The sequence below is a fragment of the Amphiura filiformis genome, chromosome 20, assembly GCF_039555335.1.
Source record: "Amphiura filiformis chromosome 20, Afil_fr2py, whole genome shotgun sequence".
Lineage (NCBI taxonomy): Eukaryota > Metazoa > Echinodermata > Ophiuroidea > Amphilepidida > Amphiuridae > Amphiura > Amphiura filiformis.
Window position 1 is genome coordinate 43500264 of NC_092647.1, and position 16675 is coordinate 43516938.

The 16675-nt window shown below is 36.0% G+C and overlaps 1 protein-coding gene across 1 annotated transcript; it reads left to right on the top strand.

Annotated features, from left to right (window-relative positions):
- The first annotated feature begins 10200 nt into the window (after positions 1-10200).
- On the top strand, positions 10201-14006 carry LOC140142338 (monocarboxylate transporter 12-like). Its single transcript, XM_072164308.1, has 3 exons — positions 10201-10291; positions 12905-13675; positions 13885-14006. The coding sequence occupies exons 1-3, from the start codon at positions 10201-10203 to the stop codon at positions 14004-14006; spliced, it is 984 nt and encodes a 327-aa protein (XP_072020409.1).
- Positions 14007-16675: the final 2669 nt, after the last annotated feature.

Genomic DNA, 16675 nt, shown 5'->3' on the forward strand with positions numbered 1-16675 from the left:
GATTTGATACAGAGAAAGATACCAGAATGCTAATGCAATATGTTCCATGACGCTTTTCAATAGCGTTCCGTTGTCACTATATTTTAATTCTTGTAGCAGGTGGATGTAGTCGGAGTGCATTCAAAGTGTGAATATGATTGTTCATTAAAGCATTAAAGTTCACTTATGTTTGTTTTCTTTTGACGAGTATATCATGCAAAATGCCTCTATTTACAAATAAATATTACATAAACTTATTGCGCAATTTCAAACGTACATACATTATATATTATATTAAAATCCAGATCTACAATACAAAAGCAATCAAATAAATGTGATGCGATCAAGCAAAATCAGTCGGAACTCGGAAATATTGATTTTGAGATATAGGCAAACAAAACAAATATTTCGTTTTGTTTCCTATTGTTTTGGGAACTCTTTAATTGCTCGTATCAATGGGGTTTTCTGCAAAATGCAGCTTTGTAAATGCTTTTTACTATCCTATAAAAAACTGAAAATTTAATATTTCCGAGTTCCGACTGATTTTGCTTGATTGCATCACAAATAAGATAAGTAATAGAGCCAAGAACACATACGGAAAGCATCCAAGTAACTGTATGTGGCTCATCCATCGACTAAACTCATCGCCGATAAAACAGCTCATACGGAGCTCGTGCATAAAGAGGAACAGAAGACAAGAATGTCCTCCGTATCTGAATCATCATCATCTTCCGATACTGTGCAGAAACCTCCGCTGGAGTATACTCGCACATTAGTTGTGGTGCATTCAAGTAAGTGCAGACAAAGAGTGCTGATCCTATATACAAGGTGAATGTGCAGCTTAAAAAGATGACTGGAAATTGGACTGGTTAGGTGAAGGAGACGCCACACACTCTGGACTTGAAGACGTCTAGGGTTGGCGACTCGACAATAGTGTCTGAGAGTTGCCCCTGGTGGTGGTGTTTGAGGGTATCAGCTGGCTGTCAGGAATGTCAATGAGATGATTGATGATTCGGTACATCATGGTGGCTTTGGAGATTGCTCTTCGTTGTTGTAGAGATTCCCATCCGAGGTCATTCAGCATGGATGTAACCAGCGTTCGAAATTTTGGTTGTCCGTTCGCCCGGGACAACTAAAAAAGTCGCCGGACAACCAAAAATACTGATTCGGTTGTCCGCCGGACAACCATAAATCTGTAGCCAAAACTCTCCTTTGTACGAGTATCTTTTAGCCGATGGTAATATTTAAAATGTGAAACTATTTTTGAATAAAATAAACGTGAATTTAAACGTGGTTCCACAGCCCATGAGCTGCGAAACTCAATCGCAGCCATATCTGTTTACTTTATCGAGCCCCTCGATATCGGAAAAAAAAGTTTATGCATCGGGGGAAGTTCAGTCCTTTGCATTCGATTACAAGTCTGGATTACAAGTTACAACCATAAAAAATGTGCACCACTGTTACTGAATAAGCTTAATATAAAATGCATTGTATTATATCATCTTGAAATTTTCAGAAGAAATCATGACCAATGTAGTAAAAAACACCCATAATTTGTAGCCAGTATTTTATAAATACCCAACCTTGGACATGTGCATGGGTAAATGTAAACAGCTGGTTTGGGAATTTTGACACATGGTCGGTCGAGGGCTGGCATGGTTCCCGAATCTGTCAAGCTCTTGCAATAGTAAAATCATGTCTAAAGAAAAACTGGCTGTCAGCAAAAACCCAGGCAAAAATTCTGACCTCTGACCGTTGCTAAGTGATTGATGATATTATTATAAGACACGAGGCAATTATAACTCCTCTGTGAATTATAATGTGCATAAAAATATTCAGATCAGATCAGTTTCAAAACACCCATTGTCTCTTTGGGGGATTTCCCTATGAGCTCATGAATAATTAATGAGGTATATTTCAATGGAGAATTTTGCGTACATATTAAAATTCTTGAAAACAATCATGAATTCTGACGGACTTTAAGCATAAAATACGGCACAAACATGGATTTATTGATGATAAATAATTGATGAACGTACAACTTGTATTTTCTTGGATATATTTGATATTTTATTAGCAACAAGGTGAGTTTGGGGAAAGTGTGTGATGTGTGAATTATTTGGCGGCAGTGTATGTTTTAAACTTGCAACTTTAAGCTTAAAAGTTCATTAAAATTTCGGACAACCAAAATATTTTCGGACAACAAAATTTTTTGAGGTTGTCCGGCGGACAACCTCAAAAATTGCTTAATTCGAACACTGGATGTAACACTGCTTTCTCGGGAGTAGTCGTTCATGATGTACCTGGCAGCGCTGCGTTGCACAGACTCAACCTTGGTGATATTTCTCTTGGTGGTAGGATTCCATACGCAGCTGGCATACTCAACAACTGATCTTGCAACTGCTCGTGCATATTTTCATCTGATGTTGGTACATGTATATTGAATATAAAGTTTAAAACTTTTGATCAAAACACAAGAAAATGTGTTTCTCGGAATTTTCAGATAGCTACGCCATCTTTCATCATTAGGATTGACACTGTGGTGTTTATCATCCTCTGGATCATCCTGTCGTGACCTTTTTGACCCGAGACTTGATCACAGTTTCGTAGACTCCTGGAAGTTTGAACCAGGCCCATGCAAATCAAAGTTAACTAGCCAGCTCTCCACATTATTATGTTTTCAGAATCATGCTTCCTATACCTCTCCACACAGTTTAAAACGCCAAAAAATAGCATATTGGACGCATTTTGCATCCACTTTTAGCGCCACAAGGATTCTAATCCCCCGTGATTTTTAAAATCGCCGATATTGCCGCCAATTTGAACGTATTTTAAATAGAGCCGATCGTATGCGATCATTTTTTATTGAAAATTAAAAAAAATCAGGTCACTCACAGTCACACCGTAGCGCCGCAGGTATTGCTGCAGCGACAGAAGTTTGCAATGGTTCTAGGCATGGAAATGCAACAATGTGGCATTTTTGTTACTTGTTTCCAACTAATAATAATGTGGTTTGGTAAAATCTCCGTACAAAAGTTATGGTAAGTAGTAAAACCGGGCGCCAAACATTGTAAACACAACCAATAACAACAGCTTCATGGCTTCCGAATTCTACCGCCTCGCGTTTTCGGATCTCATTTTCTGACCAAACCTGGGGATTTATACCGGCCAAATGTCACTTGTTTGACTAATTACTACTACCAGAATACTCTGCAGTGTGTGATGTTAACACAGAAATGGTAGGGTTTTAGACATGAAATCCGCTGATATAGTCGTTCCAAATTCTTCAACCTTGCTTTTGGCTCTTGCATGCACTGCATCAGGTATTATTGCCTTTCGTATTTCGTTATAAACACTTGCAATGACTAGAACTATACCCCCATTGTTTGAATCATTTCACAAGTTACGAATACCATTTTGATAATCGTAACTTTACAAAGGGTCCCTGCCATGCCTGTACAATCACAAATGTAGCAGTCTAAATATCTATTTTTTCACAAGAATAATCAATCTCTAGTGAAAAGTAGGCCGTAAATCATTTCAATGAAATGTATTTTACAATGCGTCATAAGTACGAAGAATTTTGAGACTTCCGAAAAGCTGCGACCTAACGAAGCGTTGCCGTTGTAAATGTTTGTGAAATGGACCCTCATATAATTATGTAAATGTTATGGACATTTATGGAGTTCCGGAAATAGGGCCAAAAAAATTAAAAATCTGGGTTTTTTTTTCTTTTCAATTTTTTTTTCATTTTTTTTTAGCTCTAGGCATATTGGATCAGTCGATTTTGACCCCCCCCCCCCCAATAAAAACACCAACAAATCAAGAAAAATAATAAAATAAAAAAATGGGAAAAAAATACAAAATAAGATTCTGAAAACATAATAATGATAAAATTGGATGTTTTTGTCACCCAATGCAAAATTTATTGGTCTTGCTATGAGTTTAAAATATTGGACTCGACTACGTCTCGTCCAATATTTTAAAACTCATAGCTCGACCAATAAATTTTATATCAAAGACGGGCACAGGTTTAAACTTCCATTGCGTTCTATTGTCAGTTAATTATATAGTTCTAATAAAGGATTAGGATATAGCTATGATTCATTTGGCAAAACAGGATTAGATTTTTTAAATCAAACAACAATAAATAAATAAATAAATAAATAAATAAATAAATAAATAAATAAATAAATAAATAAATAAATAAATAAATAAATAAATAAGATTAGTGCTGTATTTATCTGGGAGCAGTTTACCTTGTTTTATGGTAACTAATATTACCAATAATTGTAAATGAATTAATATGATTTTGTTGGTCATAATTTAAATAAAATAATACAGTTCATAATTGTATCGTGATATAGTTATTATAAATATAAATTTTATACAGATATTCTGTGATATAGTTTGCACCATAGTACAAAGCCATATATCAAACTAAATTTGAGAATGTTCATCGGCTTTGATTGTTCCATATGGAAAGGTTTCTATACAAAAACGATTCTCTTATAAACCATCATGTGCACAGGTTCCACCTCGATACACCTGAGCACACATTTTCGTCCAAGAGCTTCCAAGCAGAGAACAACAAGCAGTGAATGTCTCCACAAGTCTTTGATTACACTACACGGTTGAGTGCATAGCAATGTAATGATTGGTTTTTGTCGAAACCTCAAGTGTTCCCCAATTCATCCAATCAGATTTATTATATTAAACGAAAGCTAACACTTCCCCCTAAAAACACTTTTCGTCACTAGGTCAACAGATAACGCAATTCAATGTTATAGCAAGGCGAATGTGGCAAATCTGTTGAAAACTACCTATCCAAGCACATTTTTTTGGACAAAATGTGGGTTTAAAAGTCAAAACCTCAAGTGTTCCTTACAATATTTTTCAAATTTTATGTCATTAAATGAAAAAGCATACTTGTATTGTCCATATACTAGCGTCACTAGAATGAGCAATGGTCAATTCTCTTTAAATTGTCAAATCTTGTGCAAAAGGTTACTATTTTCGCCTGTTTTGTCATACGGTTGTAAATTCAATGAACTATGACTTTTAAAAAAGAGCGCTTTTTGATATGGTAGAATGATTCATACAATGTTCATAGATGACTGTTTTATATAGAATTTGGCATATGTCTGTCTTTTTACACATCAATAATTAGGTGTAATTAGTGCTCCTTTCTTTGATTCATTTATACTCTATTTACATGATTTATGACTTACACGGTTTGACTGTTTTTACTCTAGTTCAGCCTTTGTTGGCCTAGAGTTTTGAATTGTACATTGTGAGCTTTATCTGTACTATGTGATGTATCTGAACAGTTATTTGATTGTTTATCTCCAGCTTGAGCAATCTGCATTTCTATTAGCTCTAATACCTATTTCCTATATTTTATGTTGAAAGTGAACAGCCGGAGAATTAACGACCGACTCTTTAATGACCATTCTCTTCCATACTTACGAGCACGCCCTTTTAAAGGGGATTTTATTAGTAAAATCAACCAGTGGTTCTGCAAGTTCAGCTTATAAAAATGCTCTGTGAAACCATAGTGTATTTTGGAACAATTAACAAATGGACAATTTTTTCCTTGTGGAGACAAAAAACAACGCCCCATAGGGATAAATGTACAACAGGGCATTAGAAATTGTTGCAATAAATTGATTGCAATAATAAAATATAGTAATAGACAGGGGTCTACCCTGTGAAGTTTTTTTTTTTTTTTTTATGTGTTGTCCCACTGTGTATGCCGTATGTGGGATTCAGGTAAAACCTTATGGATATAAATGTGCTCCATAAGAAAGAGTGTGTGATTTTCATCAGGTATGGAGTTCGTGATGGGGTGGGGGTAGAGTGTGTGTTTCTTTTTGTCCAGAGGTAACAAGGGAAGAAATTTTTCCCGTGCAAAAAGGGTTAGGATTGATTTGAAAGTGATTAAAATTAGTTTATTATGACGGCGACCATATTGGTCTTACGATTGTTTTGATATTTGAGCCTGTTATATTTTAAAATAACCAATAGAATGCACAAACATATTTGTATTGCTATCAGTTTCGAAAAGAGTAGGATGTAAACCCCTCACTGCACCATGACTCGTTCTGGATGAAATATCTTAATAATATAAGGCTTCATTGTGCTATTTTGACTCTTGCTGGCAAATGCCGATTTAATCGTTGTCTGTTCTACTTCATTCAATTTTTACATTTCATCATGATATTCTGTATGTGTTTGGAGGCACAAAGTCGGTTCAATTTATACAACAAGAAAGGATGACTTTTGCGTAAATATTTATTTAGGTCACTCTAACCATTCCTATTATATGATAATACCAAATCCAGTTCATGATGAAATGCATAATTTTCTAATTTGTACCTATTAATGATATCTCTGATGATGAATATTTCAATTTTAAAGTTATATGATCATAACATCAGTTATTTATCAGTTATTTTTATTTCACACCTGGACAAGGCGGTCACTAATTGTTTTAAATCTAGAATAGGAAGCAGAGAACACACATGTTATGAACATGTTATGTTTGAACAACTATATGCATTTTAGTAAGAGCCATTGCATCTTTCTTAACCATATAAACATATATTCATAATTTTGAAGTTTGTTTTATGTAGAATAGATGCAGAATAAACTAAAGTGATTTTTGTCGACACGGTAAGCAGTACATTCATGATGGAAGGAAATCTTGGAAATGGAAAGCTAACCTTACTATCAGTTTGGACAATATTCTTTCTAGAATCGGGAATCGTTAAAGCATTTGGTGTTTTCGTTCCAGTACTACAGGACCAATTTGCAACCAACACACAAACTATTGGTGTTATTGTTTCAGTTATTTACTTTGGAGGATATTTTCTAAGTAAGGTTTAATTTCTCTTCTTTTGTATAACAATTCAATGAAGGTGAATGTGCGTGGGTGGGTGTGGTGTGTGTGTGTGTGTGTGTGTGGGGGGGGGGGGGTGTGTGTGGGGGGGGCATAATATGTTTTAAGTTGAAGTATGATCTGATTTTAATTACGCACTGGTGCATCAGATATTCGAAAGATATTATTTAAAGATATACGATTTCATTTCCAATTTACAAAACGGTTTTTGTAATTTCTTACAGATCTTTTGATCTTCCCCATAACAAGGTTGTTTGCAGCTCGTACCATCATAATAACGTGCAGTATTTTATCTACTATGGGATTGGTAGCATGTTCTGTAGCCACTAATATTTTCGTGTTACTTCTGGGCACGTTTTTAACAGGCAAGTTGATACGTTAACTAAAAAACAACAACAATATATTTACATTGGAACAAAAGTGTCGGTCTTTGTATGAAAATGATTAATATGTGATAATGATCTAGATTCGTAGACTTTGTTCTAGTGTCGGGGCAATGTGAAAATTCAATATTTTCATCTGAAAGTGTAAAGGTAATATTAGTGTTGATTTTATGCCTGATTTATCATTTCTGGTGTTTTTTGTTTTTTGTTTTTGTTTATCCTCTTTTCTTAGTTCATGTGTTACTGAAGACAAGTTAAGTAATATGATATGTAAGTGTCCACCCATTTCAGATCAAAGATTATTTAGATGTTTATTATTAAATTAGACACTTGCTTTTTAATTTGAATAAATATATGTCTACGTTCTTACAGGTTTCTCATGTATAGGTGTGACGCTTGCACTAGGTTTATTATCATCATATTTCAGCACTGATTACGCCGTTGCTTTGTGTATAGTTTCCACTGGATTTCCTCTCGGTGTCGTAACATTTGCGCCAATAGCTCAACAATTCATTGACACTTATGGTTGGAGAGGGGCCATGCTTCTACTTGGTGGACTAAACCTGCACTACGTGGCAGCAGCAACACTACTCAAGCCTTTGAAAGCTTGCCGAATTATCCATAATCCAGCATTCTACGGTAGCTTAATGAGATCCTTAAAAGATAACACTCAGGACTTCACCTTCAACGTTTTCTTCAAAGACATCTTTAATCGCTCTCTATTAACCAATAGGGCGTTTCTAGTTGTTCTTATTGTTCAGGCTATTTGTGGGTATGTACAAAATGGTTGGGTTGTATATTTGGTATCATTTGGCCAAAGTAAAGGGTTGACGCCTAAGGCAGCCACTGTGACGGCCTCCATTAGTGGTATAGGAGCATTCTTTGTCAGAATAACAATGGCAATGTTACAGGGTAAGACATCTTCCAGGCTGCTTTTATATATCGGATCGATTATAGTTACTGTGTGCTATGTGGCGATGTTCTTTGCAACCTCTTTTGTGGTTTTATCTTCGCTTAGTTTTGTACTCGGTGCAGGACTCGGTATAGCTGGATCACAAGTTTATGTCATTGCTTATGACTCTGTCAACATGATCAAAGCAGATGAAAGTATAATTGCCGTTGCGTGGATGCAATTGTCCTACGGTATTGGCTACATCATTAATGGATTCATCACAGGTGAGAAAATGATATCAATTTTTATGTGGTATATACTAAATTAGACGAATTTTTTGACTTCAACACTACTTAAAATTCGATCGTTTATCGGGAGCAAGTCAAAATATTCTTCTATTTCATTGTTATGTTGTTGTTGCTTGTTTACCAAGAAAAATACAATCTTTTGTTTAAAAGTCATATTTGACCCCTCATGGTTGGGGCACTTAAATTTCGAAATAACGGTATGTGTCTGTCAATAGCCCTCATTTTAAAAGTGGAACATACCCGATGATCCCCTTTTAAAAAAGTTATACCCGATGACCCCCTTTTTAGGTGCGGCTACCCAATGACCCCAATTTTCTAGAATTGTATCAAAAAATTCCCCAAAATAATGCGGAAACTTTCAAATTATCTTATTTCATGTTACATTTATTTCCTTGTAGGCTTAATCTATGACGTCAGTGGGCATTTTGGACTGGCATTAATCCAACTGGGTGCTGTGTCTTTTATGGCGTGTTTGGCGTTGGGAGCAGAAGATGTGTGGAAGTATTTTGAACGGAAGTAGGATTTGATACTGGCAGAAGAGGACACCCGAAATGACTACTCGGATCCCAATTGCTATTGCTATATGTTCTATAACGTTTTTCAATAGCGTTCCGTAGTCACTATTATTTTATTCTTTGTAGCATTTAGATGTAGTCGGAGTGCATTCAAAGTGTGAATGCCATTGTTCATTAAAGGTCATCTATGTTTTTTTTTTATCTTTTGACAAATATGTCATGCAAATTTCTATTATTCACAAGGAATTATAAGGAAAAAAAACTAAGAAAGTTTACATGAAAGTGTGACTTCCATAAGGGAAGAAGTTCGCGTAAGAGGGGGGGGTTGTTTCCAGTGGTCAAAAAGGAAAAATATATCAACCCTAACACTACCGGGTACTACAAAACACTACTTGTATGTTTACTAAAATACTACTTGATATATAAACTGCGCGTGCGTGCATTCCAGGTGATGTGATAAGGCAATCACCCTAAGTGATAGATAAGCTTTTCACCAAAATCATCACAAATAGGCTCACTGCTACCTTGGACTTCAACCAGCCCCGAGAACAAGCCGGATTTAGAAGCGGATTCTCCACCACAGATCACCTACATGTAGTTAACCAGACCATAGAGAAAGCAAATGAATATCAGCAACCATTGTGTTTGGTTTTTGTAGACTATTCGCCAGCATTGAAATTCCAGCTGTACTACAATACAGGCACTGGTTGGTCGGGGAATCGAGAGCGCATATGTCAACAAAATCAAGGACATATACAGCAAAGGAACAGCTACCATCCGGCTACACTCTGAGAGCAACAAAATTAACATTCACCGGGGGGTTCGACAGGGAGATAACATGAAGCCATCATACAAAAGCTTGATTGGGAAAAGAAAGGGATCAACATCAATGGGGAGAGGATAAGCCACCGGAGATTTGCAGATGAAATTATAATCTTTGCAGAAAACCCTGATGATCTGGAGTCTATGCTGCAAGCCCTCAACAACAATGGAAGTAACCAAGTAGGGCTGGAGATCAACATGAGCAAGACCAAAAATATGTTCAACAGATTTGTCATCAAGAAGCAAATCTACATTCACCAAACAGCGCTAGTAGAGGAATATGTGTACTTGGGGCAAGTTGTCAAAATGAGCTACAACCACTTTGACGAAGTTAGAAGAAGAGTAAGAGCAGGATGGGGTGCCTTTGGAAACTTGAGGTGATGCAGAGCAATATGCCATTATGTCTTCAAAGGAAAGTCTACAACCAGTGTGGTCTCCCAGCCATGACATATGGCTCAGAATGGAGCAGAAGTTGAGAGTGGCTCAACACAGTATTGAAAGGAGCATGATAGGGACCATAAAAAGAGACAAAAACAAACAAACAAACAAACAAATGAGTGGATCAGAAGCATGACACAGGTCACCGATGTCATCCAGACTGTGAAACAAAAGAAGTGGTCTTGGGCTGGTCACCTAGCTAGAACATCAGATGGAGGATGGACCAAACTGGTTACAGAATGGATACCTATAAATGGTACTAGGCACCCAGGAAGACAGAAAGTTAGACGCAGAGATGAAATTCCAAAATATTTTGATGTAACCTGGATGAAAAAGACGTGGAATAAATCAGAGTGGTGTCACCTTGGAGAGACCTTCATCCTGCAGTGGGTCGACGATGGCTTAGGATGATGATGATGATGATGATGATGATGATGATGATGATGATGATGATGATGATGATGTTGATGATGATGACTTGTGTATTGCTATTAGTTTCGAAAGAGTAGGATGTAAATCCTTGACTGTACCATGTGTCGTTCCACTGAAATGTCTTAATACTTTATGGCTTCATTGTGCTATTTTAACCTTTGCTGGCAAATTACGATTTAATCGTAATCTGTTCTACGTATTTTTGTAAAATTTTACCATGATATTCTGTTGAGTATGTGTTTCGAGTCCCAAAGTCGGTTCAATCTCTGCAACTCTAACCATACCTATTATATGATAATACCCAATCCATATCATGATGAAATGCATAATTTTCTGATTTGTACCACATTAATGATACCTCTAATGATTAGGTACTCAATTTTAAAGTTATATGTTCATCACATTACTCCCTATTCCAGAAAAATACAGCACTAGTTTTTTGGAATTAAAAATATTATCCTCTTTTGCCAAATGAAACATAGCTAAATCCTAATCCTTTAGTTAGTCCTTACTGGCAATAAAAGTCAAATTTTAATATTTTTGCAATTTGAGGTAAAATGGTCCAAAAACATGCAATTTTGCATGTTTTCGTACGGTACAATTCTAGTAAAAAAACTGTAAGACTTGGCACAAGTCTAAGCATTCAAAATCTTGAATATAGGCTAAGAGTTAGCTCATAATTTTAATATTATATGTTATTTTTACTAATTGGTTATGAAAAAGGTTGGTAAATGTGTTTTCCAAAAAATAGAATGCATAACTTAAAATTAGTCTTTGTTCAAATCTTTGGGCCTGATTGTCACTACGAAAAAAAAAAAATACGAAAAAGGTCGAAAAACACCCTAAAAATGCATATTTTTGGCCCTTATTTCCAAAAATTGACCAAACATTAAAATTGGACTTTTATTGCTAGTTAGGACTACCTAAAGGATTAGGATTAAGCTATGTTTCATTTGGAAAAACTGGATAATAATTTTTTAATCCAAACAAATTAGTGCTGTATTTTTCTAGAATGGGGAGTAGTTACTTCACACCTGGACAACCGGGTTGCTAATTGTTTTAAATTTAGAATATGAATTGAAAACACGCATGTTATTAAAGTTCGTTAATTATGTAGTCAAATCCAATTTTCTACTAACGGTATTAGCCAGTTTTGTCAACCAGGTCGGTTGACTTCTTCAGTATTCCGCATGTTATTGTGAACGACCCAGTACATTCTTTCGTAACCATGTAAACATATATTCATAATTTTGAAGTTTGTTTTATGTAGAATAGATCCAGAATAAACTAAAGTGATTTATGCCGACACGGTAAGCAGTACATTCATGATGGAAGGAAATCTCGGAAATGGAAAGCTAACCTTACTATCAGTATGGACAATATGCTTTCTAGAATCGGGAATTGTTAAAGCATTTGGTGTTTTCGTTCCAGTACTGCAGGACCAATTTGCAACCCACACACGAACTATTGGTGTTATTGTTTCACTCATTTTCTTTGGAGGATATTTTCTGAGTAAGGTTAAATTTCTTTTCTTTTCTTTTGCATAACTATTCAACGAAGGTGTCTGTGCGGGTGTGTGTGTGTGTGTGTGTGTGTGGGGGGGGTGAGGGGTGTGGGGTGTGTGTGGGGGTGTGTTTGTATGGGGTAACCATAATATGCTTTAAGTTGAAGTATGATGTGCATCAGATATTCGAAATTTATTATTTAAAGATATACGATATCATTTCGAATTTTACAGTAGTTTTTGTAATTTCTTACAGATCTTTTGATCTTCCCCATAACAAGGTTGTTTGCAGCTCGTACCATCATAATAACATGCAGTGTTTTGTCTACTATGGGATTGATGGCATGTTCTGTAGCCACTAATATTTTCATGTTACTACTGGGCACGTTTTTAACAGGCAAGTTGATCATGTTGATCTTGATTCGTAGAGACATTGTTATAACGTCGTGGCAATGTCAAAATTCAATATTTTCATTTCAAAGTATAATGTGTAATCTGTAATCTGTAAGTAAATGGTAATGTGAGTTTTGATCACACGCCTGATTTATCATTTCTGGTGTTTGTTGTTTTTGCTTATTCTCCTTTTTCTTAGTTTATGTGTTAGTGAAGACAGGTTAAGTAGTATGTTTTATAAGTGTCATTTTTCAGATCACCCCAAACCTTATTAGACTTCTATAATTAAATTGAGAAGCTTGCTATTTAATTTGAATAAATGTGTGCGTTTTTACAGGTTTCTTATGTATAGGTGTGACGGTTGCACTAGGTTTATTATCATCATATTTCACCACTGATTACGCCGTAGCTTTGAATATCGTTTCCAGTGGATTTCCACTCGGTATCATAACCTTTGCGCCAATAGCTCAACAATTCATTGACACTTATGGTTGGAGAGGGGCAATGCTTCTACTTGGTGGACTAAACGTACACTACGTGGCAGCAGCAACACTACTCAAGCCTTTGAAAGCTTGCCGAAGTATCCACAAACCAGCATTCTACGGTAGCCTAATAAAATCATTAGAAGATAACACTCAGAACTTCAACATCCATCGATCTTTATTAACCAATAGGGCATTTCTTGTTGTTCTTATTGTTTTTTGTATTTGTGGGTATTGTCAAAATGGTTGGGTTGTATACTTGGTATCATTTGGCCAAAGTAAAGGTTTGACGCCTAAGGCAGCCACTGTGACGGCTTCCATTAGTGGCATGGGAGCATTCTTTATCAAAATAACAATGGCAATTATACAGGGTAAGACATCTTCCAGGCTGCTTTTATATATCGGATCTATTGTAGTTACTGTGTGCTATGTGGCGATGTTCTTTGCAACCACTTTTGTGGTTTTATCTTCGCTTAGTTTTGTACTCGGTGCAGGACTCGGTATAGCTGGATCACAAGTTTATGTCATTGCTTATGACTCAATCAAGGCAGATGAAAGTATAATTGCCGTTGCGTGGATCCACTTGTCCTACGGCATTGGCTACATCATTAATGGATTCATCACAGGTGAGAAAATCATATTCATTTTTATTAGAAATATAATCTGTCAATTTCAAGGTCTGTCAATATCCCCCATTTTTAATGGCCCCCCTTTTTTAGGTGCGGCTACCCAATGCTCCCCCTTTTTTCTAGAATTGTATCATCAAAATGCTACAAAATAATGCGGAAAATTATTATATTTCATGTTGTCTATTTTATATTTGATTTCCTTGTAGGCTTGATCTATGACATCAGCGGTCATTTCCGGCTTGCATTAATCCAACTAGGTGCTGTGTCTTTTATGGCTTGTTTGGTGTTGGGAGCAGAAGATGTATGGAAGTGTTTTGAGTGGAAGTAAAATTTGTACTGTGTACAGAGAAAGATACCAGAATGATGATTCGGATCCCAATTGCTACTGCAATATGTTCCATAACTGGTGGATTTTGTAAATGTCAGAGAGGGGTTGTCATAGTCCCATACAGGCACTGAACAAGTGCTAGGTAGAGTGTGTGTTTCTTTTTTGTCCAGACGTAACATTAAAGGAAGAAATTTTCCCTGTGCAAAAGGGGTTAGGATTGATTTGAAAGCAATTAAAACGCGTTTATTATCACGGCGACCATCTTGGTCTTACGATTGTTTTGATTTTTGAAATACCTTTATATTTAAAACAGAGCCTGTTATATTCTAAAATAACCAATCGAATCAACGAAATAGTTGGATTGAAATGCAAAACATTTTAAGACACAAACATCTGTATTGCTATCAGTTTCGAAAAGAGTAGGATGTAAACCCCTGACTGCACCATGACTCGTTCTGGATGAAATGTCTTAATAGTATGTTCATTGTGCCTTTTGAACTTACTGACAAATTCCGAATTAAAATAAATGAATAAATACATAAATACATTTGTGGGAAATTCGTAATCTGTGCTGTTCCAAACAATTTTACCATTTCACCATGACACTCTGTTGAAGTATGTGGTTGAAGGCACAAAATCGGTTCAATAAATATTTAATATCGTGACGCTAACCATTCCTATTATATGATAATACCACCACCATATCATGATAAAAAATGCATAATTTTCTAATTTGTACCAGTTAATATAATCTTTTTTTAAATGTAAAAAATAAATAATTATATCATTAATTATTTTACACCTGGACAACGTGGTTACTAATTAAAAAAGAAAGAAAGCAAAGACATGAAAGAGCACGCATGTGATTTTGAACAACTACAAGCATTTTTAAAATATACTGGTAGAAAGAGCCAGTACAACTTTCTTAACCATGTTAACATATATTAGCTTTGAAGTCTGTTTTATGTAGAATATATGCAGAATAAACTAAAGTGATTTATGTCGACACCGTAAACAGTACATTCACGATGAAAGGAAATCTTGGAAATGGAAGGCTAGCCTTACTATCAGTATGGACAATAATGTTTCTGGAATCGGGAATCGCTAAAGCATTTGGCGTTTTGGTCCCAGTACTAGAGAACCAATTTGCAACCTACACACGAACTATTGGTGTTGTTGTTTCATTCATTTTCTTTGGAGGATATTTTCTGAGTAAGGTTTAATATATTTTCTTATTTTAAAAGTTGGTTTGTTTCGCCAAGTTCATAACTATGATTCATCAGTGTTCGAAGGGTTGTGCGTGGGGAGTAGTGCTTGTTTACACAATTTACACAACGGTTTTTGTAATTTCTTACAGATCTTTTCATCTTCCCCATAACAAGGTTATTTGCAGCTCGTACCATCATAATAACGTGCAGTGTTTTGTCTACTATGGGATTGATAGCATGTTCGCTTGCCACTAATATTTTCATGTTACTTCTGGGCACGTTTTTAACAGGCAAGTTGATACTTTAACTGAAAACAATAACAATGTATTAACTAGATGGCTCTGTTGTGCTTGAGCAAACACGAATATATATGCCTGTTATTCTCACCTTAACCCCCGTGAACTTGAAATGACCTTGACCATTTTTGGTACTCGATAGTGATCACATCTACCAAGTTTGGTGGCAATCCAACAATTTACACTTGAATGACCTTGACATGACCATGGCCATTTCCGGCACCCGATGGTGATCATATCCACCACGTTTAATGACAATCAAACTAACTATACTCGGATTACCTTGATATGACCTTGACCATTTTTGGCACTCGATAGTGATCACATCCACGAAGTTTGATGACAATCCAACAATTTATACTCTGATGACTTTGACATGACCTTGACCATTTTTAGTATTCGATGGTGATCCCATCCACCAAGTTTGATCTATGTCAGATGACCTTGACATGACCCTGGCCATTATTGGCACTCGATGGTAATCTCATACAGCAAGTTTGGTTACAATCCAACAATCTTTATTCTGATGACTTTGACATGACCATGACCATTTTTGGCATTCGATGGTGATCCCATGCACCAAGTTTAGTGGCAATCCAACAATCTATACTCGGATGACCTTGACATGACCTTAACAATTATTGGCACTCGATGGTGATCTCATCCACCAAGTTTGATGATAATCCAAAAAACTATACTTGGATGACTTTGGGGGACAGCGACCTTCGACTTTTGGGGCTAAAAGGGTCAAAAGGTACATCTACGGCGTAGGGCCATTATGTGTGCCAAATATGAGCCCTGGGGCCCGTGTAGTTTTGGAGATAGCCCTGAAGACTAAAGAGCATATTAAAGGAGAATATCTATGCCCTGTTGCACAGGCATGGATAACATTGGAACAAAGGAAGTGTCGGTCTTTTTATTAAAATGAATATCTGATAATGATCTTGAATCGTAGACATAGTTCTGGTTCTAGCGTCGTGGCAATGTGAAATTTTCATCTGAAAGTTTAATGATAATGTGAGTGTTGATTAAACGCCTGATTTATGTTTTTTTTTGGTGTTTTTTGTTGTTGTTTTTTTGCTTATCCTCTTTTCTTAGTTCATATGTTACTGAAGACAAATTAAGTAGTATGTTATGTAAGTGTCCATTCGTTTCAGATCACCCC